At 38.6% G+C, this 13,835-nt stretch overlaps 1 protein-coding gene across 4 annotated transcripts in view; it reads left to right on the top strand.

Moving 5' to 3' along the window:
* Positions 1-13,835, top strand: part of SMCHD1 (structural maintenance of chromosomes flexible hinge domain containing 1) — a 150,783-nt gene that overhangs the window by 57,266 nt on the left and 79,682 nt on the right. For all 4 annotated transcript variants that reach the window (XR_012427283.1, XM_005587086.5, XM_045377732.3 and 1 more), the window contains exons 18-22: positions 4,807-4,884; positions 4,964-5,083; positions 9,588-9,732; positions 11,958-12,054; positions 13,514-13,586. Coding sequence is in view for 3 of the 4 variants with exons in the window: in XM_005587086.5 (XP_005587143.2) it covers positions 4,807-4,884; positions 4,964-5,083; positions 9,588-9,732; positions 11,958-12,054; positions 13,514-13,586 (513 nt within the window). In the remaining variant the exon portion in view is untranslated. The remainder of the gene's footprint in view (positions 1-4,806; positions 4,885-4,963; positions 5,084-9,587; positions 9,733-11,957; positions 12,055-13,513; positions 13,587-13,835) is intronic.

The following is a 13,835-nucleotide window of genomic DNA, read 5'->3' on the forward strand; positions in this document are numbered from 1 at the left end:
TAAATCCAATGTTTCTTTATTGGTTTTCTGTCTCCATGATCCATCTAGTGCTATCAGTAGGGTGTTGAATCCGTCCGTCATTGTTGTGTTGCTTTCTGTGTCTTCTTAGGTCTAGTAATATATGTTTTATGAATTTGGGCACTGGTATTTGGTACATATATATTTAGAATTGTATCTTCATGTTGAGTTGATCCCTTTAACATTATATAATGTTTTTGTTTTTGTTTTTGTTTGTTTTTTTTTTTTTTTGAGACGGAGTCTCGCTCTGTCACCCCGGCTGGACTGCAGTGGCCGGATCTCAGCTCACTGCAAGCTCCGCCTCCCGGGTTCCCACCATTCTCCTGCCTCAGCCTCCCGAGTAGCTGGGACTACAGGCGCCCGCCACCTCGCCTGGCTAGTTTTTTCTATTTTTTAGTAGAGACGGGGTTTCACCGTATTAGCCAGGATGGTCTCGATCTCCTGACCTCGTGATCCACCCGTCTCGGCCTCCCAAAGTGCTGGGATTACAGGCTTGAGCCACCGCGCCCGGCCTAATGTTTTTTTTTTTTAACTGTTGTTGATTTATAGTTTATTTTATTTGATATCAGCTACTCTTGCTCACTTTTGGTTTCTGTTTATATGGAATAGCTGTTTCCACACCTTCAGTCTATAATTGTCTTTATGAGTAACATGAGTTTATTGTAAGTAGCATTTAGTTGGTTCATTTTAAAAAATCCATTACTGCCAGTCTGTATCTTTTAGGTAGAGCATGTAATCGATTTACATTCAAGGTTAGTATTTATATGTGAGGTTTTGCTCCTATCATAATGTTGTTATCCAGTTGCTTTGTAGATTCTTTCTTTTTTTCCCTCCTTTCTGTCTTTGTGGTTTGGTGGAATTCTGTTGTGTTGCTATTTGATTTTTTTCTCTTCCTGCCTTGTATAATTATTTTATAAGACCTGTGAATTTTATACTCTCTTGTTTTTATGATGGCTAGTATTGACCATTTGTTTCCATGTTTAGAACTCCTTTGAGTGTTTGTTGTAGATCTGGTTTAGGGGTGGTGAATTTCTTCAGGGTTTGCTTCTCTGGGAAAGACTTTATTTTGCCTCCATTTATGAAGCTTATTCTAGCAGGACACAAAATTTGTGGTTGACAGTCCTCCTGCTCCCCACCCCCAGCACTTTGAAAACAGAATCCTACAGATGGAGCAGGATTGTAAAAAACAGAAAAAATAAAATCCCAGTCTCTACTAAGCTTGTAAGGTACCTGCTGTGAAATCCACTGTTAGTCTAATGGATTTTCCGTTACTGGTGACTGAATGCTTTTTCTCTTGCTGATTTTAGGATATTTTCCTTCACATTGACCTTAGGCAGTCAAATTTCTATATATTGTAGTGAGGCCTTTCTTGCAGTGTTTTTGCCTGGTGTTCTTTGAGCCTCTGATTCTTTGGATGTATAGATCTCTTGCTAGACAAGGGAAGTTTTCCTCGACAATTATTTCCTCAAATAGGTTTTCTTTTTTTTCTTTTTCTTTTTTTTTTTTTTTTTGAGACGGAGTCTTGCTCTGTTGCCCAGGCTGGAGTGCAGTGGTGCGATCTCGGCTCACTGCAAGCTCTGCCTCCTGGGTTCACGCCATTCTTCTGTCTCAGCCTCCTGAGTAGCTGGGACTACAGGTGCCCGCCACCACGCCTGGCTAATTTTTTGTATTTTTTAATAGAGACGGTGTTTCACCATGTTAGCGTGTTAGCCAGGATGGCCTCGATCTCCTGACCTCGTGATCCACCCGCCTTGGCCTCCCAAAGTGCCGGGATTACAGGCGTGAGCCACCGCGCCCGGCCTCCTCAAATAGGTTTTCTAAAGTTTTTGCTTTTTCTTTTCCCTTGGGATTACCTAGGATTTTGTTGGTTTGACTATTTTACATTGACCCATACTTCGAGAAGGCTTTGATCATTTTTTACAATTCTTTTTTCTTTATTTTGTCTGATTGATTAATTCAACAGATTTATCTTCACATTTTGAGATTCTCCTGCTTGGTCTAGTCCATTGTTTGCTTTCAACTGTATTTTGCAATTCCTTCCATGAATTTTTTTATTCCAGAAGTTCCTTTTTTAAAAAATAAAAAACTCTGCCTTTGGTAAATTTCTTGTTCATATCCTGAATTTCATTTTCTTATTACTTTATATTAGTTTTCAGATATCTCCTGTATCTCATAGAGCTTCTTTAAAAATCAGTATTTTAGCTGGGCATGGTGGCTGATGCCTGTAATCCCGGGAGGCTGAAGTGGGAAGATAGCTTGATGTCAGGAGTTCAAGACCATCCTGGACAAAACAGTGAGACACTCACTCTAAAAATTATTTTTTTTTTAATTTAACAAGTGGGCATGGCAGTGCAGACCTGTAGTCCCAGCCATTTAGGAGGCTGAGGTGGGAGGATCACTTGAGCCCATGAGACTGCAGTGAGCTATAATTGTGCCACTGAAATTCACCCTGGGCAATAGAGCAAGACCATATCTCAAGAAATAAAATAATCAGTATTTTGAATTTTTTATTTAATATTTCAAAGATTTCTTTTTGGTTAGGATCCATTGTTAGAGAATTACTGTGTTGCTTTGGAACTGTCATAGCACCTTTTTAAAAAATATTTTCTGTATTGGGCTCATTTCCTTTGCATCTGGAGTAGTAGTTGCTTATTTTTATTTTTGAATTTACTTTTGTTGGGGCAGGACTTATTTTTTCCTTGACAATGTGTCTGTGATGTATGTTTAATAGATTCTTTTGACTTTGCTTCTTGGGTGTATTCAGTGACATAAGTTACGTATGATTTCCTTGTTTATAAATAGCCTTAGCGTGGTGGCTTTCTGCAATGCTGGCTATTGTAGTAATGTATCGGGCGGGTGGGCAGTCTCAGGACTTCCTGTGTAGCTGCAGTGGTATGGGCAATTGTGGTAGTAGAGGTGGTGGCAGAGCTTGTCTCCTTCCTGAGCACTGCACGATTGTTTTAGCAGATGTTTTAATGGGCTGTGCAGGTTGGCCTCCTGTCCAGTATGTGGTGCTAGAAGGTAAGAGCTGGATGCAGCTGTTGTAGTAGCATTTATGGGTTACCTTTGTTAACCAGAAGTACTCTGATGTCCTAGATGATGAACTGGGCTGTGTAACTTCCAGGGGTCCCAGTCCTGTGCTCTGCCCCTGAGGCAGCTGGGGAGGACAGAGCTAGGCAGGGCTGGGCCGGAGAATCCTGCATTTTGGCCACCTCAACAGTGGACACAAGCACCAGCCCTTGCAGGGGTTGCAAGGTAGTTCTCAGGCCCCTGAAGCAATGCTCCAGGGAGGAGCAGAGCAACCAATGCCTTGCCAAAGATCCAGCACGGGGAAAGTGGGGTTGCTAGGGCTCTACAACCTGGCAGGTGATAGTGGGACCTGGTTCTCTATAGTTTTGACCTGGTTGAGTTCCCTCCTACCGTCTGCTATTGGCAGCAAGCTGAAATAGCCAGCCAAGTCCCAGGCAGTCTGTCCTCAGATTGTGAATCTGCCTCAGGCTGCAAAACTTTCTGCCAGGGACAAAAACCAGGCTCCAGGCCATACCCCTCCCAGTCTGGCTCTGCAAAGCGGGGGCTCCCAATTCTCTTACCCATGGCTGGGGCCCATGTTACGCTTGCCTCTCAATTCTGGTTGTGGAGGCTGCTCTCCTCAGTAACAGATCGCAAATCTTAGTCTGGAGATTCTCCATACGAGTGACTGCCACCTATGCTGGCTGGCAGGTTTCTGTGCAGCCCCCTGTGACTTAGGATTGGGAATGGCCTCCTTCTATTTGCACCCACTGGGTCTAGGAGTATGAGTGGAGCACTTCCCACTCTCCCCAGTGCTCTCCAAGTCAGATCCAGTGCTTGGTAGGGCCAAGGAGCTCCCACTGGCTTCAGTTGCTCTCTCCCCTTCTCACACGGAGGATTCACTCCCAGTTTTTCATGGGACATGCAGTGCTGTTGCCTACTGAAGTGTTCAAAGTATCCAAAGTTTCTTTTGCTTTTTTTTTTTGAGACAAGGTCTTGCTCTGTTGCCCAGACTGGTACCTTCATAGCTCACTGCGGTCTTGACCTCCTGGGCTCACGCAGTCCTCCCATCTCAGCCTCTCAGGTAGCTGGGACTAATTAGCCGGACCATGCCCGGCTAATTTTTAAATATTTATAGAGACAAGCCATCACTATATTGCCCAGGCTGGTCTCAAATTCTTGGCCTCAGCCTTCCAGAGTGCTGTGGTTACAGGCATGAGCTACCACACTGGGCCTGTTATGCTTTTATGTTGAACTCCTGTGTTCCTTCTTAGATAAAAGTTCACAGTTTGAATACACTATTGTACTGTTTTCAGGTGGGTAAGGTTGACTACTTTTCTCTCTCTCCCTGTTTTTGGTCTGTGTGGTCATGTTACCTACTTGATAAACATTTCGGTTTTGTTCATGAATTGCCTTTTAAAAAATTTTGGGTTTTTGAATATTTGCATTATATAAATCTAGAGTGGGCAATAAATAAGGAATTTTTTGGAGAGGTTGTGTTATTTGTCTATTGTGTTGTCTTCCTTTCTCTTTAAATAGTAATTTTAAATAAAGTGAAAGAGTTTACAAGTAAAGACTTGAAATAAAGAGATTTTAATGAATTGAAGAGTTAACTTATTATTGCTGTTCATTTTCATAGGATAGTGTTAGATCTTTTGAAGCTTCAAAGCAGGTTTTAAAATACAGCAAATAGGTATTTGGTGCCAATGTGACATTGCATGTTTCATGTTTTATGTTAAATTTCTCAAGACAGTATTGTTTCTTTTTTCTTTTATTAAGCTTCAAGTGGAAATAAAGAGATTATTTCGCATATTAGTCAACATGGAGGAAAATGGCCTTACTGGTTTAAAAAAATGGGTGAGTTCTTATTCTGAATGTTAAAAAATACGTTGGTATTGTGTTGACTTGATTTTTAATTTCTTCTTAATTTATCCAGAAAACTTTCAGAAGTTGGGGAATTATACCTTGAAATTACAAGTTGTATTGAATGAAAGTAATGCAGACACTTATGCAGGAAGACCGCTACCATCTAAAGCAATTAAGTTTTCTGTTAAAGGTAAGCAAAACAGTAATATATAATTATATATGCTAAAGATGGCATTTTAAATCCAAAAAGAAAAGAGAGATAAGCCAGTAAAAGATGTTTGAACAATTGGGTAACCATTTCGATTTTATTTTATTATTTTATTTTGTTTTGTTTTGTTTTGTTTTGTTTTGTTCTTACTTACTTTGAGTTGGGGTCTCATTCTGTCACCCAGGCTGGAGTGCAGTGGCACAATCTCGGCTCACTGCAACCTCCGCTTCCTGGGTTCAAGTGATTCTCCTGCCTCAGTCTCCCAAGTAGCTGGAATTACAGGTGCCCTCCACCGTGCCTGGCTTTTTGTATTTTTAGTAAAGACAAGGTTTCGCCACGTTGACTAGTCTGGTCTTGATCTCATAACGTCTGATGATCTACCCGCTTCAGCCTCCCAAAGTGCCGGGATTACAGATGTGAGCCACCACACCTGGCCCATCTTGATTTTTAAATAGCTTTATAAGTCTGCTTGATAATCATATTCCTTCTGAATTTTGAAGACATTGTTTTCTACTTTTCATTGTTGCTGGTAAAGTCTAAAACTGTCCTGATTCCTGACCCTTGGCTTATGGCCCCTCCTCCCCCAAAATGTTCTCTGTTCCCTAATCCTCAAGTGTTTAGGGAATCCCAGTTTCTGAAATATTCAATTGTATGATTTAGTGTGGGCCTGTTTTTATCTAGTATCATCCAGCCATGTACCTCATAGACCCTTTCAGTCTGGAAATCTCTGTTTTGTTTTCTGGGAATTTTTCTTGAATCACTTTGATTTTTTCTCTTTTCTTCTCCCCTCCCCTCCCCTCCCCTCCCCTCCCCTCCCCTCCCCTCCCCTCCCCTCCCCTCCCCTCCCCTCCCCTCCCTTCCCCTTCCCTCCCTTCCCCTTCCCTCCCCTCTCCTCTTTTCTCTCCCCTCTCCCCTCTCCCCTCTTCTTTCTTTCATTTTCAATGGGATCTTACACTTGCCCGGGCTGGAGTGCAGTGGCACGATGTCAGCTCACTGCAACCTCTGCCTGCCAGGTTAAAGCGATTCTCCTTGCCTCAACCTCCCAAGTAGCTGGGATTACAGGTGCCCACCACCACACCTGGCTAATTTTTTTGTATTTTTAGTGGAGATGGTGTTTCACTATGTTGGCCAGGCTGGTCTCGAACTCCTGACCTCATGATCCGCCCTCCTTGGCCTCCCAAAGTGTTGGGGTTACAGGCATGAGCCATCACCTCTGGCCTCTTGTCTTTTTTGGAGATGGTGTCTTGCTCTGTTGCCTAGGCTGGAGTGCAGTGGTGTGATTGCAGCTCACTGCACCTAATTTTTTCTTTTTTTTTTTTGGAGATGGAGTTTTGCTCTTGTTGCCCAGGCTGGAGGGCTGGAGTGCAATGGTGTGATCTCGGCTTACTGCAACCTCCGACTCCCAGGTTCAAGTGAATCTTCTGCCTCAACCTCCCAAGTAGCTGGGATTACAGGTGCCCACCACCACACCTGGCTAATTTTTTTGTATTTTTAGTAGAGATGGTGTTTCACTATGTTGGCCAGGCTGGTCTCGAACTCCTGACCTCATGATCCGCCCTCCTTGGCCTCCCAAAGTGTTGGGTTTACAGGCATGAGCCATCACCTCTGCTCACTGCACCTAATTTTTTTTTTTTTTTTTTTTGGAGATGGAGTTTTGCTCTTGTTGCCCAGGCTGGAGGGCTGGAGTGCAATGGTGTGATCTCGGCTTACTGCAACCTCCGACTCCCAGGTTCAAGTGGATCTTCTGCCTCAGCCTCCCAAGTAGCTGGGATTACAGGCATGCGCCACCATGCCCAGCTAATTTTGTATTTTTAGTAGAGATGGGGTTTTTTCATGTTGGTGAGGCTGGTCTTGAACTTCTGACCTCAGGTGATCCACCGGCCTCGGCCTCCCAAAGTGCTGGGATTACAGATGTTAGCCACCGCACCTGGCCCTAATTTTTAAAAAACATTTTTTTGTAGGGACAGGGTCTCGCTATGTTATGTTGCCCATTTTGGCCTCAGACACCTAACCTCAAGCCATCTTCCTGCCTCAGCCTTCTAAACTGCTGGGATTACAGGCTTGAGCCATTGTGCCCAGCCTGTTCTTTTTTTCTAAAACATCTAATGTTAAGATGTTGGATTTCAGGATTGGTATATTATTTTTGTTTTTTCTACTTGCCATCTCTTGGTTTTGTTTTACTACCGTATTGGAGATTTTCTTAACAGCTGGATGTTCTATGCTATTTTTTCCTTTTTGCTACCATTTTTAGTTTCTAAAATCTCTTTTAAAATAATCTTGTTAAACAATTCCTTAAGCATTCTCTTCCTACTTCATGAATTTAGTATCTTTATTCTCTGAGGATATTAATAATAGTGGGTTTTTTTTTTATAGCATTTTTCCTGATTCATAGTTTGTTTCCTCCATGTTGCTTTTTCTCCTCCTTGTCTTTATTAGATATTCTCTTATATAATTAGTGATTTGCTTACATTGAAGAATAGGGCACTTAAAAACTTAAATTTCCTTGGGGGAAGTTATGATACGAGAATTTTTAGGTCTTGTCTCTTTGGCTGTTTCCATTCCCCAGAGTGGAGCCTTTCAGTCACCTGCTAAAAGGGTAAAGACGTAGCTGCCAGCATTTTGGGAACCAAGCTGGGAAAGACCATTTGTGTGTGTTTGTGGGAGTCCTCACATTTAGTATATAATTTTCCACTTGATTTTCCTATTTTCAATAAACACTTTCCTATTTTCAATGACACTTTTAAATTTGATTAATTATATTTTAAAATACAGACAGGGTCTCACTATGTCACCCATGCTGGTCTTGAACTCCTGGGCTCAAGTTATCCTGCTTTCTTGGCCTCCCAAAGTGCTGAGGTTATAGGTTTGAGCCACCACGCCTGATCAGTGACACTTTTAGTAGTGGTGTGTCTCTCACTTCTGGACCTTTTCTTCTTTCCCTAAAGAATTAACCTTCCATCTTTTGCTGGGGATGAGGAGGGTCGTTGACTAGCCCATGCGTTGAAGGATGGGGATCTGCGAAACTGTTTCTCAAACTGACTTCAGCTAACCTTGTTTTATTTCAGTTTCACTACAACTTTCTACAGCCATCCCTGAGACTTTTGGGCATCTGATAACTGTGAATCAGATTCGGTCTCTGCTTGCTTTGTTGTTTGAGTATTTGATGTTCTTAGGTCTTTCTGCTAAGTCAGTTACACTTACTCATATGTCTTTGGCTTTCCAATTCTATTACTCTCATCTTTTTTCTTGTTTACTGCTTTTATAGAGTCAGTGTTACAGGGTTTTTGGAGAGAACTGATCTAAATCTAAGTAGCTGTGATATCAAGAAGGACCACCTTGGAGTGGTTTTCTTTTTTTTTAATGTTTTAGGAGACTTTTTTATACATAAATCTCTGTTCTTTTAACACCTGTGGAACATATATTCATAAGATGGGTTTGCTGTAGTTTAAGCAGTTTCCTGTTGATGAATCATGTTGATTGTTTCCAAGTTTTTGGCTATTAGAAACCGTAGTGCTATTTGGTAAAAAAAATTATGCTGCTTTCTGTACATATGTTAGAATCTCCTTAGGGTGATACCAAGAAGTGGACATCCCAAAAGGCTATGCCAAGAAGTACCTTCACTTCTCACTATGAGAGTTCCAGTTGACTGCATGCTCATTCCTGGCTGAACTATATATTTATTTAGCATAGTTGGTGGTGAAACTGCTTCTCTAATTTTTAGATTGTGTACCTCTTCTAGCCATTATTGGACATTGTATGCTATCTATGAATGCTTGTTAATTTACTATACCCATTTTAATAGTTTAAAGCTGTGGTTCTCAAATTTGAGTTTGTATCAGATTCACCCGAAAAGAAACACAGCTTGCTGAATTTCACCGAGTTTCTGATTCAGCAGGTTTGAGGTGGGCCCTAGAATTTGCATTTCTAATAAGTTCTCAGGGGATGCTAAAACTTCAAGACTAGAGACCACGCTTTGAGAACAGCTGATTTATAGGAGGGTTTCATGAAGTCTGAATTTTCCTTGTTACACATGTTGCAAATATTTTCTCGTGTGGAGCTTCTGTTTAACTTCATCATATATATCATTTTATAACTATTGAATATCGTGTTTTGCCTTTAAAGTTCTTTCCTATGAAAAGGTACAACAGCTGGGCATGGTGGCTCACGCCTGGGGAGGCAGGTGGGTAGCTTGAGTTCAGGAGTTCAAGACCAGTGGGCAACATGATGAGACCCTGTTGCTACAAAAAATACAAAAATTAGCCAGGTGTAGTGGTACACACCTGTAGTCCCAGCTACTCGGGAGGTTTTTCCCAAGTGGATTGTCTGCATAATATATAATTTTTGTGCTGATTTTAAAATGTTATTTTTAGTATAGTCTAAAATAGATTTCTAAAATTTCTCATATAGAAATGGATCTGTTTTTGACCCCCAATGGATTTTCTCACCAATGTACTTGCTTTTCATTTCATTTTTGTTTTTGTTGAAGAGGGTAAGCCAGAGAAATTTTCTTGTGTTCTTCTGGATCATCATTGTCGTGTTGGAGTTCCATTTAATATCCCTCTGGAGTTTCAGGATGAATTTGGTCATACCAGTCAACTAGTAACTGATATTCAACCAGTTCTTGAAGCAAGGTAATTTGAAGGATCAATACATATTTGTCCTTTCATATTTGCTAAGCATTCGCTCTTTTTTTCAGCTTAATTTTTTTTGTGTGTAAGGTGTTCAACTTTAGTATTATTTAAAATATTAGTGAATTATATCTGAGTAATTTAGCTCCAAGCTATCCTCTGTAACTAGTGTCATATATAAATTGCTTCACCGAAGTTTATATTTTGACTGAATTTATTGCTGAAATTAAGGTGTTTATGTCTTACTCCATGTTCTTTTGCAAGTATGATATAATGTCTCAATTCATTATTTGAAATACTTCATTCTGTGTCTTCTGTCATCACTGTTTTCTCTTTTAGGGTTCTTAGTTATTGGATGTTGGACCTTCTGTACTGAATCCCCAATTTTTTAAAAAAATGTCCTCAATCTTTTTGTGTTTCTGTTTTACTTTCTGATAAATGTTCTCAACCTTGTGCTTACTACCTTTCCATTGAGTTTTTCCTTTCTGCTAATGTATTTTTAGTTGCCATGAGTTCTTTTTGGTTCTCTGAAATTTTTTGAAGACCCTCTTTTTGTTTTATGAGTGTAGTACCGTTTTCACTGATAAAACAAATGGTTTTTTTTTTTTTTTTTTTTTTTAAAGTTTTCTTTTGCCTATACAGATACTCTGTTGTCTCCAACTTAGTCGATTGCTTGTTCTTGGTCTCTAGAGATATCTGGTTATTGGTCGTCTGCTTGTAAATGAGTAGGAGACTGGAATGCAGGTGAAAGAATGTGGAGAGGCTGTTGCCTGAGAGCTCCACTGTGGGATGATCTGTCTGGAGTACATTGTTGGGGGAAATCCTGTTAGTATTTTTAGGTCTTGGGCTGGGCAGTTTCCTCAAAGAAGAATCTTCAGTCTTTTGCCTGGAGCGGGGAATAGTTTGGTTCCTAATCAAAGAACAGGGCTGGGGTGGGAATTGGGGAGGAGAGGTCTCAGTATCCATATGCATTCGTTCCAGATTACCTCTTCTCTTCTTTTTAGTATTTCATTCTCATCCTCAACTTACCTCGTGTCCCTGGTTCAGAGATCTTCTGTTTTAACCTTTTCAGAGATTTATCTTTCACTCATCTGCCAGAGGCAGAGACGAGAGATCTGGAGATCTGAGATCTAAACTTTTCATCAGTCTTTTTGCTTGTTTGTTTAAACCTTTTCCTTTTGCCAATTCTGAACAGTACCTGGGCACTCTATGAGAGAGGTTGGTTTCTAGCTTTTTCTATTTCTGTTTTATGATTCAGCTTTTTGGAGACTGCTGATACTTGCCACTTGTCTGTCCTGTTTTCTAGCAGATAAGTTTGGTTGCCCTGTCTCTGCTTCCTTTCTGTTTTTTCTTTATTTTTTCCTTTAATAATAAAATAAATCCCTTTACTGTCATATTAGTGGGAATTTAGAGACAGTGAAAGTAGGTGTATATGTTTAATGTGCCATCTTTCCCAGGGGATTTATTTTATCTTGTGTGCCACATTACATCTTTTTTCAAATGAGCTTTACAGTTTATTCTGAAAATACCTGTAAACACTTAAATTCCATTCCTCAGAAAAATTAGGCTTTTCTCCATCATGGTATATTTTTTACTTTTTTCCCCTTTACCTTTGACAAAGTAAAATTTTGCCACTGCAGAGGTCTACATCTGGTCAAATCTGATGAAATTAGCTTTGGAATCAGCTTTAGGAACCATATTACTCATGGAAGTAGATTAGGTGATATCGCCGGTTGATGTCCTCATAAGCCTGTCTGTTATTATTTGGACTTTTATCTAAATTGCCATTCGTTTTGATAATAGATGCCCATAAGTCTCTAAAATCCCACTGGTGAAATATTTGAAAGAATTCATGTTAAATGCTGAGGACATCCTTAAACCTGGCTTCTTTGGATATTTCCTTTTCTTAGGCTTGTATACATGGTCTAGCATTAGATTAGGTACTACGTTGTATCTTTACTAATTCAATACGTGCTATTTTAATTTTACATTATACCTATTGTATCATTTTCGGTGTTTAACCCATTGGCATCACTTATTAATACTTGTTGGATCAGTTTTCTTTGTAAAAGAAATCCATTGGAATTTTTTTCTGTTTAGTTCTTTATATATAAAAAATATTTTATTAGAAAAATAGACATGGCAATGTTACATAGGAAAGCAAAAACACATTTGCAGCTTACTTGTAGGCAATTGAGGGGAGTTAAAAAATAATTTTTTTTCCCCAGTGGTTTATCTTTACATTATGAAGAAATAACCAAAGGACCAAATTGTGTAATTCGAGGTGTTACAGCTAAGGGCCCTGTAAACTCTTGTCAAGGCAAGGTAAGCATTATGTATAGATCCTATGATACTTGTTAAGTATTTATTTCATATGGTAAGAATGAAATTGTAAATGAAAAGTGGAATGACCTATTTTTAAAAAACAGATGATAGTAATTGGGTTTTTAGGAATTTATCAGCATTATGCCACCTGACTTATCAGTTACATCTGTAAGAAAAATTGGCACATTTCCTACTATTGTTGGTTAAACATGAATTAAATATTTTTCATCTGTCCCCATTATCGCTATTTCAGTTCTTTCACATTCAAAGTCATTTTTTTGGCGGTTATCCAGGACTATGCCGTTTTGGGTTTTTTTTTTCTCTGTCTCTCCTACTGTTTCTGTCCACTTTTGAATATTTTTCTTAGAACAAAAATGACAATTAGAAATATGGGAAACTTCAGCTCACATCTTTAAACATATCACTTTGATATTTAGATAAAAGGAAGTGTTTGGTGAGAGATACAGTTAAGGAAGGAATCCTATGCATAGTTTGTTGGTCTAAAAAAAAAAACAGGGAAGCTAAAGATAGAAACTCTAATAAAGTAATTTTTCAATTAGGTCTATACAGCAGCTAATAGACTTAACTGACTAAAAGGAACACTGTAGCTAATTTTTTTTTCAGTGTATCATTACTTTAAATATTTAAATATTTTCCCTATCAGTGTGATGTTTAAAACAGCGCATGTGTATTTTTTTCAAGTACTGTATACTGCTTTGTATAATCAAGTCAACAATTGAGTTCTTGATTCTTTCTGAATTCAGATTTTTCTGGAAAAAGAACTTGAAATTCACAGAAAATTTGACTTTAGTAAGATAAACTTACTAAAAATTCCTAGATTATAAAAACCTTTTTATTTTGAAATAACTTTAGAGGAAATAACTTACAAAGGAGTTCGAAGATAGTATAGAGAGGTTGCATGTAGAAAGTTCTTCCTGTTAATGTCTGACAGAACTTTATATATTTATCCACATATCGACAAAATACTACTAACAAAACTGTGGACTTTTTTTATTGTCTCCAGTTAATTTATTTTTCTGCTCCAGGATCCAATATAGAGTACCACATTGCATTTCAAAATTTTGTGATTTTTGTTTCTACTTTACTATTTCATATGTTTTATAATATCTATCTTGATTATGATAATTATTCAGAGGTTATGCCTTTTGAGAATAAAAATTTAAGAGAAAAATTGATCCTAAAATGATATTCCTATTTTGGAAAAGTAGGTTCTACCATAATTCTGTTCATTTCACTGTCTATAAGGAAGCAATATTGATCAATTTTTTTCCTCTAAGATTTCTGACTCCATATATGATAATTTTAGTAAGTATAAAATTGGTAAGTAATTTCTACAATGGTATGAAAATAAAACCAAAATATAAATCAGAATTGATGTGATAAACTACTTAAGTTTGTATTTAGGACTGGGTTTAATTTTTACTGGTTTTTTCAACAGAATTATAATCTGAAGGTTACTCTGCCGGGCTTAAAAGAAGACTCACAGATTTTGAAAATGAAATTACTACCTGGTAATATTATTTCAAGAAATATTCATAATTATTTAAAATAATATTCTTATGTTAAAGTATAATGCTATAAAGTTAGAGATTTTTGGGCTTTTAGTAGTGGTATAAATCTTGAAAATACATTTAAATGTCAAACCATAGCACTAACAGAAATGACCAGTTTTTAAAAAGGAAAACATTTAGGAAGATGTTATTGACATTCTAAATATAACATTGGGAGAAAAGTTTGGGTATTGAAAATGTTTTGGGGGA

The sequence above is a fragment of the Macaca fascicularis genome, chromosome 18, assembly GCF_037993035.2.
Source record: "Macaca fascicularis isolate 582-1 chromosome 18, T2T-MFA8v1.1".
In the NCBI taxonomy this organism is placed as follows: Eukaryota; Metazoa; Chordata; class Mammalia; order Primates; family Cercopithecidae; genus Macaca; species Macaca fascicularis.